We start from the raw sequence: 27,940 nt of genomic DNA, 5'->3' as shown, positions 1-27,940 counted from the left end.
TTTAAGGCTGGTTTTGACGTTTAAAGCCCTATGCGGCCAAGGACCCACGTACCTACAAGACCGCCTCTCCTGGTATGCCCCGCGGAGGACCTTAAGGTCCACAAATGACAACATTTTGGAGGTCCCAAGTCACAAGGTGGTTAGATTGGTCTCAACTAGGGCCAGGGCCTTTTCAGTACTGGCCCCGACTTGGTGGAATGCTCTGTCACAAGAGACTAGGGCCCTGCGGGAATTGACATCTTTCCGCAGGGCCTGCAAGACAGAGCTGTTCCGCCTGGCCTTTGGTTTGGACTCAGTCTGACCCTTATGTTTCCCTCCCCTTATGGTTTTGATCTATGGGCTACTTTTAAAACGAGGCTGCATTTAAAATTGCATTTTAACCCGTATTTTAAATTGGTGTCCGTCCGTCCCCCTATTATTTTTTTGCTGTAATTTTACTGGTGTTAGCCGCCCTGAGCCCGGTTCTGGCCAGGGAGGCTGGGGTATAAATAAACATTAATAATAATAATAATAATAATAATAATAATAATAATAAATTTTATTCATTTTAAAACATATTAATTGTCATACATACCACAAAATTTCACATCTTATACAATTTTTTGGACTTCCATCAGCACCTTTGATGATCCCCCATTTTTATGATTTCTTATGCATTTCTTAAATTCATATTGCTTTTAATAATCTTAACTAACGTCTTCCTTTTCATCCAATTATGCAATAATTCAAATTATTCACCTCACAAAACTTCCTGCAAACCTACAAATGTAATCTGATCATCACAATTACTTTTCAGATAGTCCGTAAATTTAAGCCAATCTTCTGTGAATCTCTGGCCCCGCCGGTTTCGAATTCTTCCCGTTCATTTATCTAATTCTGCATAGTCCATCAATTTCATCCTCCAATCTTCTTTTATCGGTAATTCTTCTTGCTTCCATTTTTGTGCCAATAATATTCTTGCTGCCGTCACTGCGTATCAAAACAGCTTACAATCATTTCTATTTATATCATCCCCTACAATGCCCAATAAAAAAGCTTCTGCTTTTTTTAAAAAAATGTATATTTGAAATGTTGAAATATTATTATCATTATCTTGTCCAACCACCAGCAACGCAAGAAATAGCTCGCCCCTTTATTTTGGCCTTGAAGAACTGATCTCCCTTCTCTGCCTTCCCCCTCAGTCCCTTCCCTCGTATGTTTTGTCTTCTTCATTTGCAAGCACCATGACAGATCTCCCTCCCTTCCTGGGGCATTCCACCATGTTTGTACTGAGCTTTTCAGCGCTATGGGGAGGAGGGGGAAGCCCCATGCATATTAAACGACGAGTAATAATTATTTTGCCCGGCTTGTTTCAGTATTGCCTTTCATTGAATGAAACAAGATCTTGAGAAAGCTTAGGAGCCTCAGGAAAGATGTGTCTTCATGGCCATTCTACTTAGATTGGTAGTGTTGCCAAGGGGTCGATATGGTAATTTTTCATTTCTCGCTTGCTGTAATTCAGCCGCGTGAGGAAGCGGCTCCTTGCTAATTGCTCTGGCTGCAGCGAAATGCTACGACCTTTGGCTTGGAACCAAGGGAAGTGGAATTAAGTTTGAAAATTCACATGCAGGGGATTATGGGTCCTGCCGAGAGCTGTTGCCTAGCAATTCGGTAAGGAATCAGCACCAGCCAATAAGGAAATTTATCTCTGCCTGAAGTACACCACCCTGATTTCCTAAGGATTACACAAACGACGATTGGGTTGGCTGGTCGAAATCAATATGTGAAATTCACAGGGTGTTCATTCGCAGGGGAGGTAGGAAGAGAGGAACGCCAGGCAGGCTGTCGAGGAGAACTGGGAGCTGAAGGAGACGGTTGTTCGGTTAGACTGCATGAAATAAACTCAGAGTCGAGAGTGGATTTCATGCTCTTTATTCAGCTCATAGTGGTGAGGAGGAATGGAAGTTCCCCCACAATATCTGCTTTATATACATTATTTACGCAATGGGCCCCACGTGATTGGCTAATTCTGGGATTCTCCTGTAGGCCAATCAGGTTGCGGATTCACTTCCACCTGGAGCTGGATTGGGTGGCTCCTGCGGACCAATCAGACTGCTGCCTTGTTCTGGAACCAATCAGACTGCTGCATTCTGAATCCTATTGTTCTAGGACCAATCAGACTGCTGCCTTTTGGATCCTATTGTTCTAGGACCAATCAGACTGCTGCATTCTGAATCCTATTGTTCTAGGACCAATCAGACTGCCACATTTTGGATCCTATTGTTCTAGGACCAATCAGACTGCTGCATTCTGAATCCTATTGTTCTAGGACCAATCAGACTGCTACATTTTGGATCCTATTCAACTCAGTACATAACACTGCACAAGTAGGAGAAACTGGCGGGGCAACAGTACTGCTGGGACCCGGGCCAGCTCACCTATGAGGCAAGGTGAGGTAACTGCCTCAGGCAGCAGGATCCACAGGGGCAGCAGATCCTGTCTCCAAGGAATGCATTGCCCACTGCTGCTGTTGCTGCCCCTCTGCCCCTTCTCCTTAGCAGCTGTCCAATGCCATATCTACAGAGGGTTTTGGCGAAGAGGAGGTCCTGCTGGCCTCATTCCCTCCTTGTTCCTGGTGTAGATCTTCACTCACCCCTTGTTCCCTGGCTGGGGTAGGGGAGGCACCACTTTGTGGGGCAATAATAATAATAATAATAATAATAATATTACTTATACTCCGCCCATCTGGCCTGCCTCCCCAGCCACTCTGGGCGGCTTCCAACAGGATATTAAAAACACCAAACATTAAAAACATCCCTAAACAGGGCTGCCGTCAGATGTCTTCTAAAAGTGTTTATTTCCTTGACATCTGATGGGAGGGTGCCACTACCGAGAAGGTCCTCTGCCTGGTTCCCTGTAACCTCACTTCTCGGAGGGAGGGAACCACCAGAAGGCCCTCGGCGCTGGATCTCAGTGTCCAGGCAGAATGATGGGGGTGGAGACGCTCCTTCAGGTATACTGGGCCAAGGCCGTTTAGGGCTTTAAAGGTCAGCACCAACACTTTGAATTGTGCCCGGATACGTACTGGGAGCCAATGTAGGATTTTCAAGACCGGTGTTATGTGGTCTCGGCGGCCGCTCCCAGTCACCAGTCTAGCTGCCGTATTCTGGATTAGTTGTAGTTTCCAGGTCACCTTCAAAGGTAGCCCCACGTAGAGCGCATTGCATTGGTCCATACTGATTTCGACTTCAGGTGCCAAAACATCTTGGGTAAGCCCTGGCCAAAACCAGCAGCTAAGGGAAATGGGGCAAAGAACCCGAGGGGAAAATGTGTGGTTGGGACCAAGATGGGGGAGACCTAAGGAGAAAGCAGAACCAGGTCAGAACTTCATACCAGATACACATGGGAGAAGTGAAAAGACCATGGAAGTTTGGGAGATAGGGGTTTATGGGTCAGGGAGACAAAAGGGGATTAGGCCCAGGCTTCAAAAGGACTCATCAACCTTGAAGTCACATAGAAGTGGGCTTTTGCTAGCTGTTGTTTATAAAGCACACAAAAGATTTCTAGAGATTTAAGTGCAAGACAAGCCTTCTGCAGGCACTCTTATGTTGAGGATTCCCCATGCAATTTAGAACCATGGTTTTCAGAGCTGTTGTCAGAACCTTTGTCGGCATGAAGAAATCCTGATGAATTCGTGAAGCACCACTAAAATGCCAATATACGCTCAACCGCTCGGGAGAGGAAATTCATTTCGTTCCACATCTTAAGGCAGAATTGCCTAACCAGCATTTTCCTGAACAAGAACCAAAACACAGCCATCCTTTGACATTTGAATTTTTGCAATCGTTTTCCAGCCATGTAAAATGCATGCATTGTTGGAGACATCCAAAAACGCACTGTTTTAGGGGAACTACATGTGTATATTAGGGGAAATGGCACACAAACCATAGGAGACCTGACAAGAAGAGAAATTGCTGATTAGTTTTCATGAAGATTTCCTTTAAAAAATTCAGGAATCACAAGACAGAGAAACCAGTAGAACACTTCAATCTACCAGGACAATCTATACAAGATCTCAAAGTAGCTGTCTTATTGCAAAAGAATTTCAGAAATAGACTGGAAAGAGAAGTTGCTGAATTGCAACTTATTACCAAACTTAAAACCATGGAGAGACCTGGTCTGAATAGAGACATTGGATTATTATCTTATTATACACAATAAAAGCTATTTTTAGCCATCTCACCCCTTACTTTTTCCTGTAAGACCAATTGCAGTTGTTAACAGTCAAGAGGTTTACCACACCTATCAGCCAATCACCCATTCCCACGACCCTTCTGAGTAATCCCCACCCTCTCATTGTATATAAGGGTCTGGTGACTTCTGTTTCAGTGTATCTGAAGAGGTGTGCATGCACACAAATGCTCATACCAAGAACAAACTTAGTTTGGTCCCTAAGGTGCTACTGGGACGCGGGTGGCGCTGTCGGGATGTGGGTGACACTGTGGGTTAAACCACAGAGCCTAGGACTTGTCGATCAGAAGGTCGGCGGTTCAAATCTCCGTGATGGAGTGAGCTCCCGTTGCTCGGTCCCTGCTCCTGTCAACCTAGCAGTTCAAAAGCACGTCCAAGTGCAAGTAGATAAATAGGTACCGCTCCGGCGGGAAGGTAAACGGCGTTTCCGTGCGCTGCTCTGGTTCGCCAGAAGCGGCTTAGTCATGCTGGACACAAGCTGTACGCCGGAAGCTGTACGCCGGCTCCCTCGGCCAATAGAGTGAGATGAGCACTGCAACCCCAGAGTCGGCCATGACTGGACCTAATGGTCAGGGGTCCCTTTACCTTTACCTTAAGGTGCTACTGGAAGGAATTTTTAAATTTTGTTTCAACTATGGCAGACCAACACCGCTACCTACCTGTAACTCTGAAAAATTCGCACACTGATGTGGAAATGTCAAGAGCGGAACTTTATAGTGACGTGGTGTTGAGACATAGTGAGAAACCAAAATGGACAAGATTTGCCTGCCGTTAGCAACCACAGGCCATGGTGGTTCGGACTGATGGCAGTTGCATATCAAAACATCTCGGGGAAGTGTTCCTTAGGAAATTCCTCTTATGTGCGCAAGACTTTGGAACGCTGTGTCCTAAGTTAAGCTTTGCTACCTGAAAACGTTTAGGGAATTTCTCAATATGCCTTGGCTTTGTTAGAAGTTATCGCAGCAACGATTGAACAAGGAGAAACCAGGAAAACATTTTTTATATGCAACTTAGAATACTGGAGTAATCTTTATTGAAAATATAAAAGATATACAAAGCCACTTATACCCAGCATGGAAGAGTTCATTAAATTGTACACATTCATTATTATTTTTAAAGAGTAGCATAAAGTCAACAATGTTTGACATGAGATCTCTTTTCCATTCGCTCAGATTTTTATGTTTGAAATGTTCTGTGCAAGAGCTGCTTTTTCATGAAAGCCAACATTTTACAAGCCATGAATCCATTCATTATATAGTAAAAGAAACACAACAACGCAACTGTTTTCCCCAGTAACAGTTAAAGTAAACTTCTAAGAAATATAGATCATGATTTTCAACATTAAATGCAATCAAGAGAAGCTAGTAATTTATGCTGCTTTCCACTACACACAATGCTTATATTGCTGTGTATCTTTTCTCACGAAAGGTTTTAATCATATGCAAAGTGTACAATGCAAGAGCACTAACAGAGGTTTATTTCCAATTTAGCTGCCGGTTTATAGCTTTAGGAGTCTTCCCCCTGGTTAAAGGAGGGATGACTACAAAATAGGATTGCTGCTTTTGAAGTAGCATGGTTTGGTTAGTAAGTTCCGGGCTAACAAGGTCTGTAAGCTGCCAAAAGTATAGCTGACCTTTTGTTTTCTGCACTGTGAGCACCACGGGGAAAATAATACACTGAGTATTAAAGGAAGCAGCAAAGAACGAAGCGCGGAACACCAGCGTGCCTGCCTCCGTCTATGTCTAGGCTGCCTGATTTAAAAAATATTAAAATTCCCACTTGTTAACCCCCAGTTTGAAAATAGCAGGAAGGAAAGGGGAAAGGTTTATTGATGCTCGGAAGCAGGAGCTGGCAGTGATGGGGCAGGTCTTGCCCTAGGGTGCCTCTGGGATGCCAGAAAGGCACCCAAAATGTTTTGTTTCATCCTTCTTATCAGTTCATTGCCGTATAAAATTTAGTTCAACGCTAAAACCATTCAATTGCAGCCTTAGGTTGTAGCAGCTGACAGCATGGCCCTGATCCTGCGGTCTACTCAGTAGATCCCTGTCCCTAGAGCAAGTCTCCCAATTAATTTAAACGGAAAGAATAGTTTTCTCACAGAGTGACCCCTCTCCGTTTAAATCAGGAGCAGAAAATATCCTTATGTGCATCTGAACACATGGACTTCTGGAACAGGGTTTATATGACTTTCTTGGAAGCCACTGATCAGAGACGCATGAATATTACACGTTTTTAAAGTGGGGTTAAATTATTGGGTATATGGAATGGTTATTTTCCCTGTACTAAAAGTATCTTTTTTGAAAGAAAAAATGAGGTCTCAGAGCTTCACCTTCAGCAAGATGATACACTCAAACATGCTGACTGGGGCTTCTGTAACCACACTAAGGTTTAAAAAGGAAAGGAAAAGGAATAGATCAATGGTCACCAAGGCACAATTTGACTAAGGTGAAGAGTCCCTGAGACTCCGATTCAGGTATGTTACTATTCCCTTTCTCTATATGAGCAAATGGGAAGAGTTAGGAAAAATATAATACAGAGTATTTAATAGGAAATGTATTTACAGGCAATATAACATGTCTAAAGTCTATATAGCTTTTAATCTTTTTCATTTATTTAAAAAAGGCCTTAAAGTAGCGATGCAAAGATTGGTCCATTTTTAATTACCAGCAAGCCAAACTCTAATGACTTCACTAAGCTTAAAGTGTATTAAAAGGCAAGGTTGCAGTATTGCTACAATCGGGGTAATTATATTCTAAACATATTGATGAACGCTAAATAAACGATGCAATTTTACAGCATTTTCTTTGCATTTTGTAAGGAATTCAAATTCCAATGATAGTATACAAAAGAAAGAAAGAAAAAGGTTTAATATGAATACTGTAATTTAAAGCCATGCCTTCCATTTAAGTGTATTTGCAGCTGTAGAAAGCAATATAATATTTAAAAAAAACCTTAAACAAACAGTTTTGCTTTCTTCTAAACAACTATTTGATAATCCAGCTCTGGTTCATTCGAGCTCTGAATCCTTCACGAAGAATACTGAAATATTGAATGGTAAACATTAAAATCAATTAGAAAAAAAGAGTGTGTTGGCCCCAATCCAGCTTGTCCCATCTGACTACGTGAGACTAAAATGACCTGAATGGAGATGCATAATGCAATGTACACCTGACACTTCCATCAGTTAAAACAGGAACTAGATAAGCATCATAATATATGATATGTATCAGCTGCAGACATGGGCCGCCTCTGCTGAATTCACTCATTTGGATGTGGCACAATCATCAGAATCACGGTCTGAGAAGGCAGGAAGAATAAATGCAAATACAAAAAATGAAAATCCTGAGGGCCGAGTGCTACATACGCAGTCAACGCATTTCGTGGAGAGTAAAAACATGAGTACAATAAACAACCCTTGCTAAAAATCACCAAATGAGAGGCAACTAATCTTTGTGCACAATAATCCTGACCCTCAAAAGTTAGCAGAGTGTTTTGTTTTTTTACATGTGCAAGCAAACACGATTTATTTTTTTCCGGAGTTAAGTCACTATAAAAACATAGAAAGCTAGGGTCATTGCACATTAAGTCCTGATTAGAATCAGTTTTCCCCTCATCTTTTGAAGATGAACAGTACGCTTGATGATAAATCAAGAGAATATACATTTTTTGTGTGTGTGTCTCAAAAATATCGAAAGAACTTCTCCTATAGGAATATTTGCTAACCAAAGTTGTTGGTTTTTTTTTTTTTTTTTTGTAAAATGATAATGTACTTTTTAAAAAGTATATCCTCCCCACTAACTTTTCAATCCTTGGTCCACTATAGCCAGAAACCAAAGAACGAGGGGGTGATCCCAAGCAAACCACGAGCAGAGATTTAGGGTTAAGTCCACGCTTCCATTTGACCTGTGCAAAGAAATGGTCTGAGCAGTTTTGCCTTTGCCATGCCACTTTCTCCTGGAAAACCCACTCTTAATTCAGAGAAATCCCAATCAGATTCAGCGGTAAAAAGCAGGTTTTCCTGGGAAAGACTGTTGTGGCAAGCGGAACTGTGGACGAGCCTTTTAACGCGCCGTTTCGGCTACAGAAGTTCCTATTGCCAGAGACAAACCCATTTTTGAGTGGCTAACAGAAAATCTCCATCTTCGTGTGTAAATATTTGCTATGCCCACTTTGTATTTTAAAATATTTTTTTAAAGCACACACACACACCCAGAACTAACAGTGTGTACAATGGCTACAATAAAGGACTTTAAGCCGCAAGTGTATCTAATCACATTTTGTAGAAAAAAAACATGATTTGCAATTTATTGAATATACCAATCGTCGTTCGGCGAACCCTGGGCACGAAACCTCCTTTCAGATTACTGTGGGCTGAGGTTTTCTGAAAGAATGGCAGTCCGGCATATTTCGTGTAAGTGCTTTAGTCAGAACGTCCTGAGTTGAGCGGTGCCCTTCGACGCTACAGAAGCCTGGCATTGAGTCTGTGCGAATGTGTGTAGCCGCTGTCGCTCGAGCTCCCTTGCAAACTGTCTTCCGCATCGCTGGGACTTCTGCTACTGTCCATTTCAGCTGGTGGGAATTCCATTCCTTCGATGTCTACTTCTAAATTGAAACGGGAGAGAAGACAGAAGTTTCAAAACTGTGACAAGCAGAACTGAACCATCTGATGTTTATACAGTGCTTTAGAGCGTTCAAGTTAGGATTTGAATAAGAAATATCAAAATTCGATAAATACTTAATACCAAGAAAAATCAAAAAATATATCTTATATATCTTATTGTATAATCTGATCTTAGAGTGGGAAACAAAGGATGAACTGGTTAAAGAATCCATGATTAAATGGGTGCAAGATACTGGGGAAAATATTATGTTTGAAGAATGGGGAAAATTGTGGAAAGAAGATATGAAATTCACTATGTGTTATATATTGAAAGAAAATTACCTCAAAATACAACATAGATGGTATTTAACACCTGAAAGAATAGCAAAAATGAATAAAAATTGTAGCGATGTCTGCTGGCGATGCAACACTGGAAAAGGTACTATGATGCATATATGGTGGAATTGTTTAAACATCAAACAATTTTGGGAAACCATATATAACGAAATGAAAAAAATGTTCAGATATTCATTTAGGAAAACACCAGAAGGTTTTCTATTGGGAATAGTACCAGGAAGAAGACAAGACATTATATTTATACGCAACAGTAGCCGCAAGGCTACTGATTGTGAAAAATTGAAAAAGTGGTATTATACCGACAAAAATAGAGTGGCTTGCCAAATTATTGGAGTATTACAATATATCCAAAACAATGGAAGAAATTGAAAGGATCTCAAAAGAGAAGATAGACAGGGACTGGAAGGTGTTTAAAGGATACTTGCAAAACCATATTGAAAAATCAGAACTCCTATTAGAATAAACAAGTTCCGTTTTAAATACTGAAATACTAAATAAGATGGATAACAATGTGTAATAGAAAAAGAAGCATGAAATTAGGTTAAAGGTGTGTGAAAGAAAGCAATAGAAGTGGAAAGAAACTGCAATTTAGTAGATTGGAAGTCTAACACAAAGGTGGGGTGAGGGGTGGTGGATGGTGAAGGGAAAAGGAATTATCTGTGGGACTGAGTGTAGGTATGTTTGAACATCTTTAAGGATTGTATGAAATGTATGTTTGTATGCTTGTATATTCGCAATATGTGTGTATTAATGCTGAATTAGTTTAATAATAAAAACTTTAAAAAAAATAAAAATAGAGTGTTCAGAGGGCTTCCTACACAGTGGGACCTTGGTTCCTGAACGGCTTAGTTGTCGAACAAATTCGGCTCCCGAATGCCGCAAACCCGGAAGTAAGTGTTCCGGTTTGCGAACCTTTTTCGGAAGCCGAACGTCCGTCATGGCTTCTGCTTGAGTGCAGGAAGCTCCCGCAGGCAATCTGAAGCCACGCCTTGGTTTTCGAACGGTTTTGGGAGTCGAACGGACTCCCAGAACAGATTAAGTTCGAGAAACAAGATACCACTGTAGCAATATTTACAACTTTGTAAGGCGGGTCATTGCAGATGGTGACAGCAGCCACGAAATTAAAAGACGCCTGCTTCTTGGGAGAAAAGCAATGACAAACCTAGACAGCATCTTAAAAAGTAGAGACATCACCTTGCCAACAAAGGTCCGTATAGTAAAAGCTATGGTTTTCCCAGTAGTGATGTATGGAAGTGAGAGCTGGACCATCAAGAAGGCTGATCGCCGAAGAATTGATGCTTTTGAATTCTGGTGCTGGAGGAGACTCTTGAGAGTCCCATGGACTGCAAGAAGTACAAACCTATCCATTCTTAAGGAAATCAGCCCTGAGTGCTCACTGGAAGGACAGATCCTGAAGCTGAGGCTCCAATACTTTGGCCACCTCATGAGAAGAGAAGACTCCCTGGAAAAGACCCTGATGTTGGGAAAGATGGAGGGCACAAGGAGAAGGGGACGACAGAGGACAAGATGGTTGGATAGTGTTCTCGAAGCTACCAGCATGAGTTTGACCAAACTGCGGGAGGCAATGGAAGATAGGAGTACCTGGCGTGCTCTGGTTCATGGGGTCACGAAGAGTTGGACACGACTAAACGACTAAACAACAACAAGAAGACGGGTCATTATTATTCCTACGATGCAAATGTGCATTTGCAGGGGCAGGGAGAAAAGGGCTTGTCTAAGGAACCTTTCCAAGTTCACAGGAAGAGCGAGATTCAAACCAGGGGCTTGCCAACCCAGAGCTCAGTCTCTTAGACACAACCATATACCCTATCTCTTTCCTGTGTAATGGTTCATGTCTCCATTCAGACACTCAAATTACATTAGTCTAAGCACTTCTTTTTAAAACAAACAAAACCAAAAAGACACACCAAAGCTTATATAGGAAGGCAAGGCAAGATAAAAACTGAGAAGGTGCAATAAAAATACAGTGGTACCTTGGTTCTCAAACTCCGAAAACCCAGAATCTTCCAGTTTTCGAACGTTTTTCTGGAAGCTGAATGTCCAATGCAGCTGTCGGCTATTGTTTCTAGGGCGCCTGCACCAATCTGAAGCTGCGCCTTGTTTTTCCAACATTTCAGACGTCAAATGGACTTCCGGAATGGATTAAATTCAAAAACTGTATTTGGCGCTTTTGTTTTTGATATTTATTTTGTGTTTTTTGTTTTTGAGGCTTTTTCGGTTGATTTGTTTTTGTGACTGTGTGGAACCCAGTTCAGCTACTGATTGATTGATTGTGTTGATGGCTATCATCAGTGCAGGTAAGAAAAAAAATTAATTTTAATTTTTATCACCTACAATACTGTCTTATTTATTTTATAGTACAGTACATTGATTATTGCTTTCATTTTCTAGTTCAATGGTCGTGTTAAATTGATGTTTTCGGGGTTGTTTTTAAAGGTCTGGAACGGATTAATCTGTTTTGCATTACTTTCTATGGGAAAGCGCGCCTCGGTTTTGGAACGCTTTGGATTCGGAACGGATTTCCGGAACGAATTAGGTTTGAGAACCAAGGTACCACTGTATACAGAAATCTGCCTAATATGGAGGAGAAGAAGTGGTGGTTGGCAAATCCTACCATGATATCAAGAATCCTGCTTACTGCCAGCTGGGATTCAGGTCTCTTTTTGTTGAATATTTGGGGCTGAAAAGCTTTGTTCGTAATTACAAAGCAACTTGATATGTGTAGTTAGAACCCAGGATCCAAATTTAAGCACTGTATATTTCATCTGCTGCATACATCCTCCCACGTATTTACTTTCGTTATGACTAACATCCTACACCAAATTGCTGACTGGCCCAAGCAAAATATAAAAGACCAAGTGACTGACAGTTTACTGGCAATCATCTTCTGCCTGCTTAAAAGTGTTCCACAAAAAATTTTTATTATTATTTTGAAGCCACATTGTTTTCATCTTACATCCTTAAATATTTGATTCTGGATTTTGACCAGTTCCACTTATAAGCCAGATAATAAAATGGTTGCAAACTATACAGCAGGACTTTCCGAAATGGTTCTTTCCAAGTCCCTCTCAAAGCTCTGACTTCCCATGAACACCAAGAAACAAAACTGTTCCAAGCCCCCTCTGGTCCATAGCTGTCAACCGTCCCTTACTTGGCGGGAAACTCCCTTATCCCAGCGCCGTGTCCCGCTGCTTTCCCTTATTGATGATGTCCCGTAAATTTCCCGGGTTTCAAAGGAAGCAGCTCCTCTCGCTCCCTCCCTGCCGGCCAGGGAGGAGGGAGGCTCCAACTGTGTTGCTTGGCTGCGTTGCTCACCCAGTAAGGAGTCTAAGAACGACTGGGGGGTGGAGCTTGCATGCCATGTGCTGATCAAATCGGCTGCGTTGCCTGGGGACTTGCCTTTGCTCAGCGCTTCCCAGCGGAGAGGTGACAGTGGTTTTCCTTGCTGCATCCCCTTTGCCGGGTTGCTGCGCTGTGGGAACCACAGCTTGAGGCTTCGTTTGGCTGCTGGCTGGGCTTTCTGCCTTTGGCTCGGAGGGGCTCAGAAGTTGAAAATACCCGTGCTCAGAATCGGATGGATACGTCATTGACGTATATTGTAGAGTTGGAAGGGACCCTGAGGGTCATCTAGTCCAACCCCCTGCAATGCAGGAATCTCAACTAAAGTGTTCATGACAGATGGCCACCCAACCTCTGCTGAGAAACCTCCAAGGAAGGAGAGTCCACCACTTCAAGAAGGGTCTGTTACATTGTCCAACTGTTCTTGCCACCAGAAAGTTATTCCTGGCGTTTAGATGGAATCTCTTCTTCTTCAGTTCAAGCCCTAGCCTCCAGAGCAGGGGAAAACAAGCTTGCTCCATTCTCCGTGTGACAGCCCTTTATATATTTGAATATGCCTTAAAAGAAAATGTGATGAAAACGATGTATAGATGGTATATTACACCTGTTAAATTAGCTAAAATGTATAAAGTGAGCAATAAATGTTGGAAATGTAAAGAAAAAGAAGGAGCCTTTTATCATATGTGGTGGGAATGTAAAAAAGTGAAAAACTTCTGGGAAATGATATGTAATGAGATGAAAAAAATGTTGAAATATACATTTATTAAGAAACCAGAAGCATTTTTACTTGGCATTGTAGGAGATGATATAAATAGAAAGGATTGTAAATTATTTTTATATGCAATGACGGCAGCGAGAATATTATTGGCACAAAATTGGAAGCAAGAAGAACTACCGACAAAAGAAGAATGGAGAATGAAACTGATGGACTATGCAGAATTAGACAAATTAACAGGAAGAATTCGAAACCTGCGGGACCAGAGATTCACAGAAGACTGGTGTAAATTTACGGACTATTTGAAAAGGAATTGTGACGATCAGATTACGCTTGTAGGTTTGCAAGAAGTTTTGTAAGGTGAATTATTTGGATCATTGCAAAAATGGTAAAGAGGAGAATTGTTAGTTAAGATAATTAAAGGCAATATGAATTTAAGAAATGCAGAAGAAGTGATAAGAATGGTGGATCATCAGAGGTGCTGATGGAAGTCCAAAAAGATTGTATAATAAGAAGTGAAGTTTTGTTGTATGTATGATAATCAATATGTTAAAATTAATAATATATATATAGATAGATATGAATATGGCTATAGTATCTTCTTCCCGACCCCTAGATCCTTTCCACATGTACTACTGGCAATGCAGATGTCCTCCATCTTACATTTGGCCGCTGGTTCTTCCTGCCTAAGTGCAGAACCTGTCGCCTGTCCCTGCTGAAATTCATTTGTTTTGGCCCAGTAATCCAATCCGTGAAGGTAATCTTGAATCCTAATACTGTCTTCTGCGGCATTAGCTACCCCTCCGAGTTTGGTGTCATCTGTGAATTTGATGAGCATCCCCTCATCCAAGTCGTTTATAAAGTCGTCGAACAACAACAGACCCAGGACAGAACCTGCAGCACCCCACTTGTCACGAGAAACCATTAATGGGTACTCTGTAGGTTCAGTCAATCAACCAGCTACAAACCCACCTAACAGTTACCTTGTCCAGCCCACATTCTACCAGCTTCTCTGCAAGAATATAATAGGAGACTTTTGTCAAAAGCCTTACTGCAATCAAGTTACAGTACATCCACAGCGTTCGCCTCATTTATTGTTTTTTAAAGAATTGACTATTATGCTTTGAACTGTCTCTACTTCCGGCGCTGGACATTCTAACAAACATGCTTGTTTTGGGATGCCCAGTATATACCCTAGAGAAATATACAGCCTAAGTTTAGTTAACAGTCCCATGGTGACTTCTAGGCCCCCCCTACCTTGCTCAGAATCCGTAGATATTGTTGATCCTAGGCTGTCTGTGCGAATTCGTTCCAGGCCCTGCATGGAGAGCTGTTCCAATCTGCGCTTGAGGTATCGATGTTCTCGCTGTAACTGTTCTTTAATATTTAGAGCTTTCCGGTCTTGTTCTTCCAATTTCTATGGAGTTAGAATAATTTTAACAGTAAAAACAGTATTCTGGCTGCACTGATTATCCGGTGCTCTCATTAAAAAACAAAAACAAAAAAAACTGTTTAAAAAGTGGATACGTTCTCCATTCACTAAATTATTTGGGTTTTAACCTACCACATCAGCATCGAAGACTGAAAAAATTATACCATTAAGTAAGAGCAGCACCTTTTAAATTAGGAAATCTGCAATCCCGCCCTCTCACTAAAAAAAAAAAGGGGTGTGTGTGTGTCAGATTGTTGTTTAAGTAAAACAAAATAAAAGGTAACTTGCTTTTTTTTACCTTAATATGCATCTTGGCTCTTTTCAGCAGACTGAGTGTAGTGTGTCTAGTGCTATCTGCTCCCAAAGGGACAAGTTGTTTTAACTCTTCTAAATATAGTCGTAGTTTAGCTCGTCTGAAATGAAAAAAACCCAAACACATTTAGTGTTGTTACAGTGCACTTTAGCTCACTAGAGTGCAATAGATAGCATATAACTTTAGGATTTCTGCACAATGCTACCTTCAAACAAGCAAAAAGGACATTCATCCCAGCACTAAAATGACAATCCTTGTAAAGATCTGATGAACAAAGTTCAAAGCATCAAACCCACTTTTTCTCGTCATAGTTCCCCCGCCCCCAACTGTCACACTCTTTGTTTTAACATATTTATATCCTGTTTTGATTTCCAGGGCAGCTGGCACCGTGTAAAAGACTCAACACACTAGAAGGACACAGAATGTTAAGAGGCAGAGGAGACAATGCAACAAGGGCTCGTGGAAGCTTCCCCTGGACTAAAAGCTAAATGACATATTGACAGTTATAATAAGAACCTGTGAAGACCCCCCGACTGCTCAGAAATTGATTGGTATCAGGGAAGACTTATTGGGGTTGCTAGGGCAGAGCCCAGGGGGAAATCGCTAAGCATTTACCCAAAATCTCAAAGCCACTCTCTCCTGCCCTTCCTACACTGATACCAGGGCCGTCTTTACCAGGGGGTGCAAGGAGTGCCGGGCACCCGGGTGCCAAATTCTGGCGGGCGCCAATTGTATACCTACTGTATACTGGTCCCTCTCGATCGGTGGCAGTGAAAAGCAACGGAGCAAAAGTCCCCACTCCCCTCCTCCGTCGCTCTGTTAGTCCGTAGCATCAAATATCAATTTTTTTTGCTGCGTCGTTGTTACAGGTGAGCAATTCCCCTCTCCCCAAAGCTCAACAACTTTGGCTTCCCCCATTCCAAAAAACGCTCAATAAAAGTTAATTTGGGGGCAGCTAAACTGGGTGGTGCTGTGGGTTAAACCACAGAGCCTAGGACTTGCTGATCAGAAGGTCAGTGGTTCGAATCCCCGTGACGGGGTGAGCTCCTGTTGCTCGGTCCCTGCTCCTGCCAACCTAGCAGTTCGAAAGCACATCAAAGTGCAAGTAGATAAATAGGTACTGCTCCGGCGGGAAGGTAAACGGCATTTCCGTGCGCTGCTCTGGTTCGCCAGAAGTGGCTTAGTCATGCTGGCCACATGACCCGGAAGCTGTACGCCGGCTCCCTCGGCCAATAAAGCGAGATGAGCGCAGCAACCCCAGAGTTGGTCACGACTGGACCTAATGGTCAGGGGTCCCTTTACCTTAAACTACATTTGGAGGCGCATCTTTGCACACCAGCAGCACATATGCTCAAGACGGCCCTGATCGATACCCTTCGATTTCCACCTAGAAACTCTCTATATCTGCCAATCAATCAATCAATCAATCAATCAATCAACAATGTTATGGCCTGGTCCTTTCTACCCATCTCCAGGCAGATGTTTTACTTTTCAAAAACAGCGTTTTTCTAGGGCATCTGGACCCTACGATCTTGCAGACTTGCATTTCAACCCCACCAGGATGCAAGGATTAGCGTCTAATATAGCCACACACTGAACATAGGGAACAGGGTGAGGGTCACGGCATTCCAATTAGCGGGCCATGCCTTTGGCTGTTGCTCCACTGAGCTTGCACAGACTGACAGCAGCAGGGTTTGAGATCCAGGTTGCAGGAGGCTCTGCTCTTGTTCGGAGCATGCCTTCTGTGTACTGTCTGCTGCTGCCTTTGCCCTGCCTCCTGCTGAAACAGAAAGAGTTGTGAGTGAGTGAGTGAGTGAGTGAGTGAGTGAATGAGTGGGACAGCCAGCACACAAGCACCAGCCTACTGGTGCCTTTTTATTTGAGCTCCAGTGAACAGCAGGTTTTCCCAGTAGTGATGTATGGAAGTGAGAGCAGGACCATCAAGAAGGCCGATCGCCGAAGAATTGATGCTTTTGAATTATGGTGCTGGAGGAGACTCTTGAGAGTCCCATGGACTGCAAGAAGATCAAATCCATTCATTCTGAAGGAAATCAGCCCTGAGTGCTCACTGGAAGGACAGATCCTGAAGCTGAGGCTCCAATACTTTGGCCACCTCATGAGAAGACTCCCTGGAAAAGGCCCTGATGTTGGGAAAGATGGAGGGCACAAGGAGAAGGGGACGACAGAGGACGAGATGGTTGGACAGTGTTCTCAAAGCTACGAACATGAGTTGGACCAAACTGCGGGAGGCAGTGGAAGACAGGAGTGCCTGGCATGCTCTGCTTCATGGGGTCACGAAGAGTCGGACATGACTAAACGACTCAACTACAACGAACAGCAGGTTGGTTTATTTAATCTGGGACCCGTGTGTTTGGGGGGGGGGAGCATGGGCGCTAGCACTAAGTTGGAGGGGGAAATCAAGTTGCTGGAGCGAAATTCCATTCTCTACTGTGTGTGCCCCTACATCCAGGAGCCCAGCACCAATACGGGGAGGCAATTTGTTGCACTGATTCTCTCCCTTTCTCCTCACTCCAGCCCTATTTCTCCAGCTCAATGTCTGCCCTTGCTGGAAGAATGCATTGCAAATGCCCTGTCTGCCTACCCTGTTAACTGCTCAAACTTTCTGGTGCTTCTATAGACAGCCTGTAGGAAGTTCTGTTGTCAGAGGTGAGAAACCATGTGCAATTTCTCTCTCGGCTCTCTGTAGTCGCTAGGCACTGCCTTACTTTTCTAGTGTCTGTGGAAAGGTGCCATTTGTTTCTGATGCTCCAGCAAGCAACATAGCTGCCAATTATTAGCCAGGAACGTGCCCCTTAAGAGCTACAGTAGACAGATTCAGAAATATTTTAATGTCATTGAAACCTTAAGTATAAACAGCATTATTCACATAGTTTAGTTCAACGTTTAGATGCCTGTTTCTGAAAACGAGTGGTTGGAACTTGACAGCAAACACTTTCATAAAATAAACACGAGTTAAACAGATATAATTCCCTGTTATTTCCAATTTAAAAATGTTTCTCTTGCAGGATTGTGCCACGGCAGAATACTAGTGTCCGTACTGGTTCTGTTTGATTCGTACTACTTACCTATGCTTTTCTAGTTCATTATGTGAAGACCTATAGAAACAACAACAGAAAGTATGATATATTATAGAGTTTTACTTGCTAATAACCCGAAATTCAAATAAAACAATGCACTTTCAATCAGTTCCTGTCAGAAATCCATTAAAAAAAATATCTTAGGGACCTATTTTGACATATCCAGAACACTATTAGCACATCTTATTTTCTCCCCCAAGGCTCAACCTTGAATCTGGTTGGGATTTTTATATTTCACACTTCACAAAATTAAATAACCCCTCCGCATACAAAATAGTAAAAAAAAAGAAAAAGGAAGATGGTTTTGTAGGACTGAAGTCTGCAGGCCACATGTCTCTTAAACAGCACTACAGTGGTACCTCAGGTTAAGTACTTAATTCGTTCCGGAGGTCCGTTCTTAACCTGAAACTGTTCTTAACCTGAAGGACCACTTTAGCTAATGGGGCCTCCTGCTGCTGTCGCGCCGCTGGAGCACGATTTCTGTTCTCATCCCGAAGCCAAGTTCTTAACCTGAAGCACTATTTCTGGGTTAGCGGAGTCTGTAACCTGAAGCGTATGTAACCCGAGGTACCACTGTATTGCTTATGGCAGTTAGCTATTGTAGGAGCAATGGTGCCCCCAGATGTTTCTGGACCACAGCTGCCTTTGGACCCAGCCGGCATGACCAATGTCAGAGCTGATGGAAGCTGCTTCCCAACAGCATTTGGGGGGCACCATGTTTTCTACAGTAAATGCCAAATGTAGTACACTTAAGCCGTATGATCAGCAGAAGAATGCTCTCATGTTCCTTTGGGAACAGATGAACTAATGTCTGGCAACGTGAGTCTGTTATGTGGCAGATCCTACTTTGGACAAGAGGCACAAGACACAGCCTATGTCACTGCAACTGTTATCAAGAGAACATTTGCTCTGTTATGGTGGGAAGGCCCATCATTTCACAGTTCCAAAACCGGACAGTTTAAGAGAGAGGCTGGGAGAAACTTCCCACTTTCGCCTGTTACCTCAGAGAGGCTCACAAAGCGGCAACAGGGGGGCAGGGGCTTTTGGGTTGTGGCCCCTCCACTGGTCTGTGGAATGCTCTCCCAGCAAAGCCCACCAAATGTCTCTTCAGGCATCTGAAGGCAAGTGATTGGGGTTGTTTTTAAAGACCTTTCATTTTTTGTTTTGTTTAGGTTAACTGTATGTTCTGCTGGTTTTGATTTTGCTAACTTTGACGGGGAAGTGTCCTTTTAGTATCATATGGATTTGTTATTTTTACCGTTTGTGGTTTGAAACATGTTTTCAGGATTTCATCTTCCTGTAATTTGACCTTGGGTGGTTTCTGAGAAAGGTGGCTAAGAAATTTAAAAGGCAAATTCTTTGGGTCAGGCTGTTTGCGAAGGAGACAGGCGGCAGCAGCGCAACTGAGTACTATATGAAACTTTTACTGGCACACAAGCCGAGCAGCGAAATCGCTAACCCTAACCATGTGTAAGCTAGTCCCCACCTCACCTTTTCTTTGGCCACCCCTTTGGCCCTGTCTGCCAATCATTTATTTGCTCAAGTCCCGGATTTTGTCCCTACTCCCTTTATCCATCCTGTCGAAACATTTAGCTCTTCTCCTCAGACATTGCAAGAGCTTAGTCTAACCTGTCCACCATGCTTTCGTTAATCCTTTCTTCCCCCTCCACATCAACTCAGTAAACAGATGCCAGGAGGTTCTTTACGACCGCAGCTCGTGACAGTCACAAAATCTAGTGGCGTATTATTAGTATCGGCTAGTAACGCGGGTGGCGCAAGGGACGCGGGTGGCGCTGTGGGTAAAAGCCTCAGCGCCTAGGACTTGCCGATCGAAAGGTCGGCGGTTCGAATCCCCGCGGCGCGGTGCGCTCCCGTTGCTCGGTCCCAGCGCCTGCCAACCTAGCAGTTCGAAAGCACCCCCGGGTGCAAGTAGATAAATAGGGACCGCTTACTAGCGGGAAGGTAAACGGCGTTCCGTGTGCTGCGCTGGCTCGCCAGATGCAGCTTTGTCACGCTGGCCACGTGACCCGGAAGTGTCTGCGGACAGCGCTGGCTCCCGGCCTCTTGAGTGAGATGGGCGCACAACCCTAGAGTCTGGCAAGACTAGCCCGTACGGGCAGGGGTACCTTTACCTTTACCTTTACTAGTAACTAAGGCGGCCACTATCTGAAAATCTCAACCGTCTGAAGACTGTTACTGATTCCACATGTTATTGCACACTTAGATCATGGCAGACCTAAATAAAAATAAAATAAAATAAAATACCTCTCAAGTCACAATAAGGATTTGTTTTTTAATTTAAAAAATCACGGCATAAAAAGCTGATACCACCCTTCGCCCGAAGATCACAGAGCAATTTACAATATCAAAACACAGCTTTAGCCTCAAGCTCTCCGTTAGCAAGCCAGTGCCTTATTCTATCGGTGCAATTTTTAAGGCTGCTACCTATCAAGGGAGGAGAGTCAACATTGTTAATTTTGTAGGAAAATGCAGAAATGCCTGAGCTATATAGTCTGGAACATCAATGGATTATGAGACAGAGCATGAGTCCCACCAAAATGCGTTCAGCTGAGTGCTTTCCATAATAAATAAATAAATAAATAAATAAATAGTAATAGAAATAGTAATAATAGTAGTAGTAATAATAATAATAATAATAATAATAATAATAATAATAATAATAGTATCTGCCTCTTTCTCCCTTGCTTGTTTTCCTGTGGTTAGCTTACTCTAAGGTAGGGGTAACCTTTTCAAGCTGAGGGTTGAAACCTTCTCAGCAACCTTCCATGCCATTAAAGGTAAAGGTAAAGCGACCCCTGACCATTAGGTCCAGTCGTGGCCGTCTCTGGGGTTGTGGCGCTCATCTCGCTTTATTGGCTGAGGGAGCCGGCGTACAGCTTCCGGGTCATGTGGCCAGCATGACTAAGCCGCTTCTGGTGAACCAGAACAGCGCACGGAAACGTCGTTTACCTTCCCGCCGGAGCAGTACCTATTTATCTACATGCACTTGGACGTGCTTTCGAACTGCTAGGTTGGCAGGAGCAGGGACCGAGCAACGGGAGCTCACCCCATCACAGGGATTCGAACCGCCAACCTTCTGATCAGCAAGTCCTAGGGCTCTGTGGTTTAACCCACAGCGCCAAAAATGGGCAGAGCAATGAATGCAGAAGGTTATCTTTGCAGAGTAAGCTTGTTTCTACACAAGACCGCATACCCGTTTCTGTGCACTACCCAGGCAGAGAAGAGGTCTAAGGATGAAACCCAGCCAGAGGAGAACACTCAAGGAGGATGCAGGGCTGGGGAGGAGTGGGTTTCAGAAGGGTGGGTTCAGAGGGCCAGACAGAGCGGCCGGGAGGGCCACAATTGGCCGCTGGATCTGAAGTCCCCTATTCCTATTCTGAGAAATGCCTCCTTTTTCTCGACAGCGCTCCTGTGTCTTTAAAAGCTCCATGGCTGGCAGAAATATGCTTTCCAGAGGGGTAGCCTTGTTAGGTCGCTGCAGCAAAAACAACAGTCTGGTGGTGCCAAATTTAATATGGCGGAAGCTTTTTTGAATTGAAGTCAGCTTCATCGGATGTGTGAACTGTGTTCGCCCAAGTTAGAAAGGCAGAAAAGCAAATTGTGTAACACAGAGAACAATACTGCTGCGGATGCTCAATCTACTGCCAATGAGCTTGCCTCTCCAATGACATTTCAATTTCTTTGATGGGTCAGGACTGGAATACCCAGCCCATGATTTGCTGCTTAACCTGCAACCCTCATCCTGTTGTTGTTGTTTAGTCGTTTAGGCGTGTCCGACTCTCTTGTGACCCCTTGGACCAGAGTACGCCAGGCACTCCTGTCTTCCACTGCCTCCCGCAGTTTGGTCAAACTCATGCTGGTAGCTTCAAGAACACTATCCAACCATCTCGTCCTCTGTTGTCCCCTTCTCCTTGTGCCCTCCATCTTTCAGGAGCCTCAACTTCACGATCTGCCCTTCCAGTGAGCACTCAGGGCTGATTTCCTTAAGAATGGAGAGGTTTGATCTTCTTGCAGTCCATGGGACTCTCAAGAGTCTCCTCCAGCACCATAATTCAAAAGCATCAATTCTTCAGCGATCAGCCTTCTTGATGGTCCAGCTCTCACTTCCATACATCACTACTGGGAAAACCATAGCTTTAACTATACGGACCTTTGTTGGCAAGGTGATGTCTTTGCTTTTTAAGATGCTGTCTAGGTTTGCCATCGCTTTTCTCCCAAGAAGCAGGCGTCTCTTAATTTCGTGACTGCTGTCACCATCTGCAGTGATCATGGAGCCCAAGAAAGTAAAATCTCTCACTGCCTCCATTTCTTCCTCTTCTATTTGCCAGGAGGTGATGGGCCCAGTGGCCATGATCTTCATTTTTTTGATGTTGAGCTTCAGACTATATTTTGCGCTCTTCTCTTTCACCCTCATTAAAAGGTTCTTTAATTCCTCCTCACCTTCTGCCATCAAGGTTGTGTCATCTGCATATCTGAGATAGTTGATATTTCTTCCGGCAATCTTACCTCCGGCTTGGGATTCATCCAGCCCAGCCTTTCGCATGATGAATTTGCATGAACCCTCATCCTACTGCGGTTTAATTCAGATTTGTTTGTTATATATAGCTTCCATCGCTCTACCTGGGCAATCCCATGGCAGCTCTGCCTCTTCAGGATTATTCGGTTGCAGACCATGAGGGGACCCTTGTACTCAGCGACTTCCCATGAGAAATTTCACACGGTGAGGTTATTCCTACCCTAGTCTTCTAGTTCCACAAAATGGTGTACGAAAGAAGCAAATGTGGCATTTGCAAATGAAGGACAAGGTTCTCAACCTTGCATTTCCTTGTGATGTTAGCCCCCTCGAGTGTTTCGTGTTAGGAAACGAAAGGTAGGGCTTATTCTTCTTCAGTATTGCTAAATGAATAATATTGGCCCCCAAACCACAATTTCTTGCATGCACCAGTGTTGAGCATCAGCAAACAATACAGATTAATTAAGGGCTGGAAAGATTAATTTGAAGCAGGGAGAAGTGCACCCATTTTGTTCAGTCCCTCTCGTTGCAGTTTTTTCTTTTTATGAAGGTACATTGGGGCAACCTTTTATGGATCTATACGGAACATCTAAATTATGCGTTTGACATTATTACACCGTTGCCGCTTTTATGAAGCACAAAAATGCAACGGGGTATTTAACTCTGAATATATTGAAAACCCTGCCTGCCGAGAATTCCACCCACCTCCCTAATCTGAAACGGTGACCCTGCTATGCACAGAAGAGACTTCGAATTTCTTGAGGCTGTGCATTCTATTTCTTGAAAGTGAAACAACTGTCTGTATCAGGGTGACTGAACTGTTGTTGGACTACAACTGTTGCCAACCCTGACCATTTGCCATGCTGGCTGTGGCTGAGGAGAGTTCGCTCCCAGGGTTCTTCCTTTAAAGTCTTCCAGCATCTACAAGGTGGACTTCCAGAAACAAAATTCGACATCATATTTTTTGAGTTGATCCAACTACAAAGTAAAAAACAATGTTCCTTTCTGATGGCTAAAACTTTCATCTGCTGCTGTGTCTTTGAACCCAGACAGGGGAGCCGACTTGGGTCCCAGGTTATGGGTGCCCAGTGCGAGACCTTAGAAGTTGCGTGGGTAACCCTAAGGTGTGGGTACCTGAGCATCCACAACAAAAATTTGGTGGGGGCTCAGGCATCCAGAGTCCACCATAGTTGGCACCCCTGAACCCAGAGATGGTTTGTGACAAGGTTAAGAAAACTGGGTACTTAATTTTGATTCTGGGAGGGGCAATATTAGGGGATGGATCACTGCCTTGTCGTGGCGAAGGGGCTTGAATAACTCAGAGAAGCTATGAGCTATGCTGTGCAGACAGACACCCAAGACAGACAGGTCATAGCCGAGAGTTTAGACTAAATGTGATCCACCCGGGAAAGGAACTGGCAATCCACTCCAGTATTTTGCCAAGAAAACTCCATGGACCTAAAAAAGGAGAAGCTTTGAGAAGAAAGTGAGAGTTTCCAAGGCATGCTCTGGTCCATGGGGTCATGGAGAGTCGAACACGACTAAGATGACTAAACAACAACAACAAGTGCTTTCATGTTTTTTTTTGTAGGCTTCTTAGAGTCATCTGGGTAGTTAATGTGAGAAACAGGATCTGGACCAGAGAGGCCTGTGATATAATGTGACAGGGCTCGTATGAGTTGAAAGGAGCCCTGCATTTAATTGTATATTAAATGTTGCAATACAGATATATTGTGGTGCCTTAAGTATCTAATTGGCTATAGTAATAAAAATGCATTGAAATGTCACTAGACTCATTCCTGATTTCAGTTATATTGCAACGTTTTCTTGGCTGCAAGCGACTGAGAAGCTTGTCTGATACGGCGAGCGCTTGCGATTATTTCAGATTCCTTTGTAGGTAGTTTTTTCTCTCACTCCAAGATGATACTTTGCATGAACAAAGAGAAGGATAAGCAAAGGAGGGCATCAAGAACAATGAATGGGTATTTCAGGAAGTCAAGGAAGAAGCAGGCACGTTCTTTAAAACACAGGGTGTCCTGGACTTTGTTTGGGGCAAGCCAGACAAATCTGCTGAGTCTGCAAAACAGGTGGGGTTTGAAGGTGTGTATGAGTAGTTTGTGCTTCACAAGCTCCTGCTTCCAAGGCCTCCCTGGCGCTCTCTTCAACAACCAGTATAAACGGCCAGATGAAACTCCCTTTTCAAACACTTACTGTATATAGAACAAGCAAAGAATAAAGGCACCATCCCACTCTATCCAGGCACACATCCAGTTAAGCAGAGCAGGAAAGCTCAGGGTAAAGCACTCAGAGCCCCCGGGATACACTTTTAATCATGTGTCATTATAAACCAGGATAGGGACGCGGGTGGCGCTGTGGGTTAAACCACAGAGCCTAGGACATGCCGATCAGAAGGTCGGCGGTTCAAATCCCCTTGATAGGGTGAGCTCCCGTTGATCGCTCCCTGCTCCTGCCAACCTAGCAGTTCGAAAGCACGTCAAAGTGCAAGTAGATAAAGAGGTACCGCTCCGGCGGAAAGGTAAACGGCGTTTCCGTGCGCTGCTCTGGTTCGCCAGAAGCGGCTTAGTCCTGCTGGCCACATGACCCGGAAGCTGTACGCCGGCTCCCTCGGCCAATAAAGCGAGATGAGCGCCGCAACCCCAGAGTCGGCCATGACTGGACCTAATGGTCAGGGGTCCCTTTACCTTTATAAACCTGGACAAATATAAGGAGATGCAAGGAAATATTAAATAACTCCATTTATGCTAATCTTACAGCGTCCTCCCACCTTGCTACTCTCTTAGTGCATCTATTAAGTTGTACTTTTTATAGAGACCATGCAGAATCTCACCTGCAAGTCCCACTGAATCCAGTGGAAATCACTTCCAGGTTAAGCATGCAAAAAAAAGCAAAAAACAAACAAACACGGAGGCTTACAAGTGTGGTATGTGGTAGCAGCGGGGCTGGCATGATCATTAAGATGCAGACCTCAGAGGACACAGCTTTATACAGATTAGTTTTTGTTATAACTGCCTGATAACATTTTACTTTTTATTTTTAATGCAGTTTTTCAAAGCTCAAGCTTACATGCGATCAACAATGTTGCGAAACAGACCAGTCGGGGTGGCAACCAATTCAACCTGTATTACCAGCACTCGACCCGAAGGAACAGGTGACAAAATTTGCAAAGGAAAAGATGCACAAAGTGCAGTTTTGATGCACCTGTAACTGAAACTCGCAAGATACTTTTAACACCGCAGTTCCCAAGATTGTTCAGAAGGATCTGTGCGCTGAAACACCTTTTTGTATTTGAGAAAGCTAATCAAAGATCGCTGCGCTGCTTATTCTTGCAATTTAAAAAAAGTTCAGCAGGTTCGACTTTCCTGCTTTTCATTCCCCCCCCCCCAAGGCACCTGCTTTTGAAAACTGAAGTTGGCAATTTTGGGGTGTTAGCGATCCTGCCCTCGCCCAAGTCGAAATCCCTGGAGCCAAGGAACAAAAGGGGACTGCGGGGTTGGGGTTGGGTAGCATCCAGTGGAGGTTGCCTGGGAGAAAGGAACCCCCGCTGTACGCGTGGCAGCTTCTTCAGGAGAGACCGAAGCATAAACCCAGCCCAGAAAAGAGGGGTCGGCAGAAGGAAATGGCGACCTCCTGCTTCTGTGCTGGTGCTGAAGTCGCTGCAAAATACCTTGTGCTAGTGCATCAACACGGCCTCTGGGTCCTATCAGGTGGTGGGCGGACTACAGCTCCCATCATCCTCAGCTAGCAGGAGCAGCGGCCAGGGATGATGGGAGTTGTAGTGCAGAAACACATGCAGCCCACCCATAAATAAGGCCGAGGGAAGAGCTGCATTTAAGCAGAGGGCTCTTGGGTGGGGGGTAGGGGATCGCAGCCCCCCGCACTCACCGGCTGCTCTGGGGCTTCCCGGCCTTGCTTTTCCTCCTGGCGTAGCCGCTGTCGAAGGGCAGCACCGAGGCGTAGCCGTGCTCCGCTTCTGGTTGGGGGAAGAGGCAAAAAGACACACAAAAGCTGAGCTCCTGACAACTGCCGCGTATTGCCGCTGCTGCTGCCTGTGCAAACGTTGCAAGCAACTTATTGCAAAGGGAGGAAGCAGTTGCAAAGGGAGAGAAGGGAGCAAAGGCGGACCTGCAGCGCCACCAGACCAACGGTGGGGAGATTTTCCTTCATTTCGTGGCTTTTTCTTTTTCAAGTCCTTTTTGCAACAAAACAAACCCATCTCCCCACCCCCACCCAAGGTGACTTTTTTAAAAAAAATAAATAAATGGGGTGCATCGCAGCCCTGGGGTGGGAGCCCCTCAACTTTTGCAGCGAATCTTGCTGTATGTACCTCTCTCTCGCCTTTCCAAGTATTCGGCAGCTTCCAGCAGCATCAGCAGGGAATTCCACTCCATTTTCACAGCCTTTTGCTTTTTTTTTGCAATTTAAGCAGCAAGGAAGGGAAAAAAAGCAATAACAGCAATAGTAGCAATTAGCAATGGTTTGGGTGTTTTTTTCCCCGGACTCGGGAGCTCACAAGCGCGCGCAGGGAGGCTCCTCCAAAGTGTTGCTCTCTGAGCCCAAGTCTACAAACCCCCACACTTTGAGCATATTACTTTCCCAGCTGACGGACGGCTGGCTGGGCCAGTCGATAGCGTCACCCGCAGGGTCCTGAGACATCGCGGAGCCAATCAGAGGCGAGGTGGGTGGGAGGGGGAAGGAAGGAAGGGGGAAAAAACACGCACACAACCCAACCAGCTGCCCGCCCTCCCTCCCTCCGGCGCAGAGAATGTTGACAGATCAAGAGCCTCGCCCCCTGATAGGCCGGCGACTATAGCAACAACTTCAGAAGCCGAAGCTTAGCAACAGCACGTGGTAGCCCGGCCCCCCGGCTCTGTGAGTGGCCGGCCGGGCTACATGCAAAACAGGCGGCGGCCAGTGATTGGGCACGGGGAGCCCATGCAAATGAGCTTTGAAGTTGAACGCCTTCGCGGGAGGCGGCGCCTCAGTTTGGGATGGGAGAGGGCGGTGCCGGGAGCACAGCTGGGCGCGCTTGCGCAGTGAAGGAAGCGAGCGGGCGGAACCGTCGAGGCCGTGGCCGCCCTGATGGGGGGGAAATTAGCCTCGGGGATAACCAGCGTGCTCTGGTCTAATTGGTGCATGGAAGGGGTTAAAAGCGTAGAATAAACTATTTCATACTGATATAGGGACACAATAAAAATATATAGTGACATACAAAAAAACCCCGCATTTTAGTATAGTGGTACCTCGGGTTACATACGCTTCAGGTTACAGACTCTGCTAACC

At 44.3% G+C, this 27,940-nt stretch overlaps 1 protein-coding gene across 2 annotated transcripts; it reads right to left on the bottom strand.

Annotated features, from left to right (window-relative positions):
* Positions 1–6,819: 6,819 nt before the first annotated feature.
* Positions 6,820–27,288, bottom strand: MXD4 (MAX dimerization protein 4). Of its 2 annotated transcripts, XM_053387761.1 has the most exons (6): positions 26,985–27,288; positions 26,543–26,630; positions 18,094–18,123; positions 14,993–15,107; positions 14,520–14,679; positions 6,820–8,832 (listed from the first exon to the last, which is right to left on the bottom strand). In XM_053387761.1, the coding sequence occupies exons 1-6, from the start codon at positions 27,046–27,048 to the stop codon at positions 8,690–8,692; spliced, it is 600 nt and encodes a 199-aa protein (XP_053243736.1). In that variant the 5' UTR covers positions 27,049–27,288; the 3' UTR covers positions 6,820–8,689. The 2 variants fall into 2 exon arrangements, with proteins under 2 accessions (XP_053243736.1, XP_053243737.1); XM_053387762.1 differs by lacking the exons at positions 26,543–26,630; positions 26,985–27,288 and adding an exon at positions 25,488–26,525.
* Between the last annotated feature and the right edge of the window lie 652 nt (positions 27,289–27,940).

This window comes from Podarcis raffonei, chromosome 5, assembly GCF_027172205.1.
Source record: "Podarcis raffonei isolate rPodRaf1 chromosome 5, rPodRaf1.pri, whole genome shotgun sequence".
Classification (NCBI taxonomy): domain Eukaryota; kingdom Metazoa; phylum Chordata; class Lepidosauria; order Squamata; family Lacertidae; genus Podarcis; species Podarcis raffonei.
Note: the sequence above shows the minus strand (reverse complement) of the source record. Positions and strands in the feature narration are given on the sequence as shown.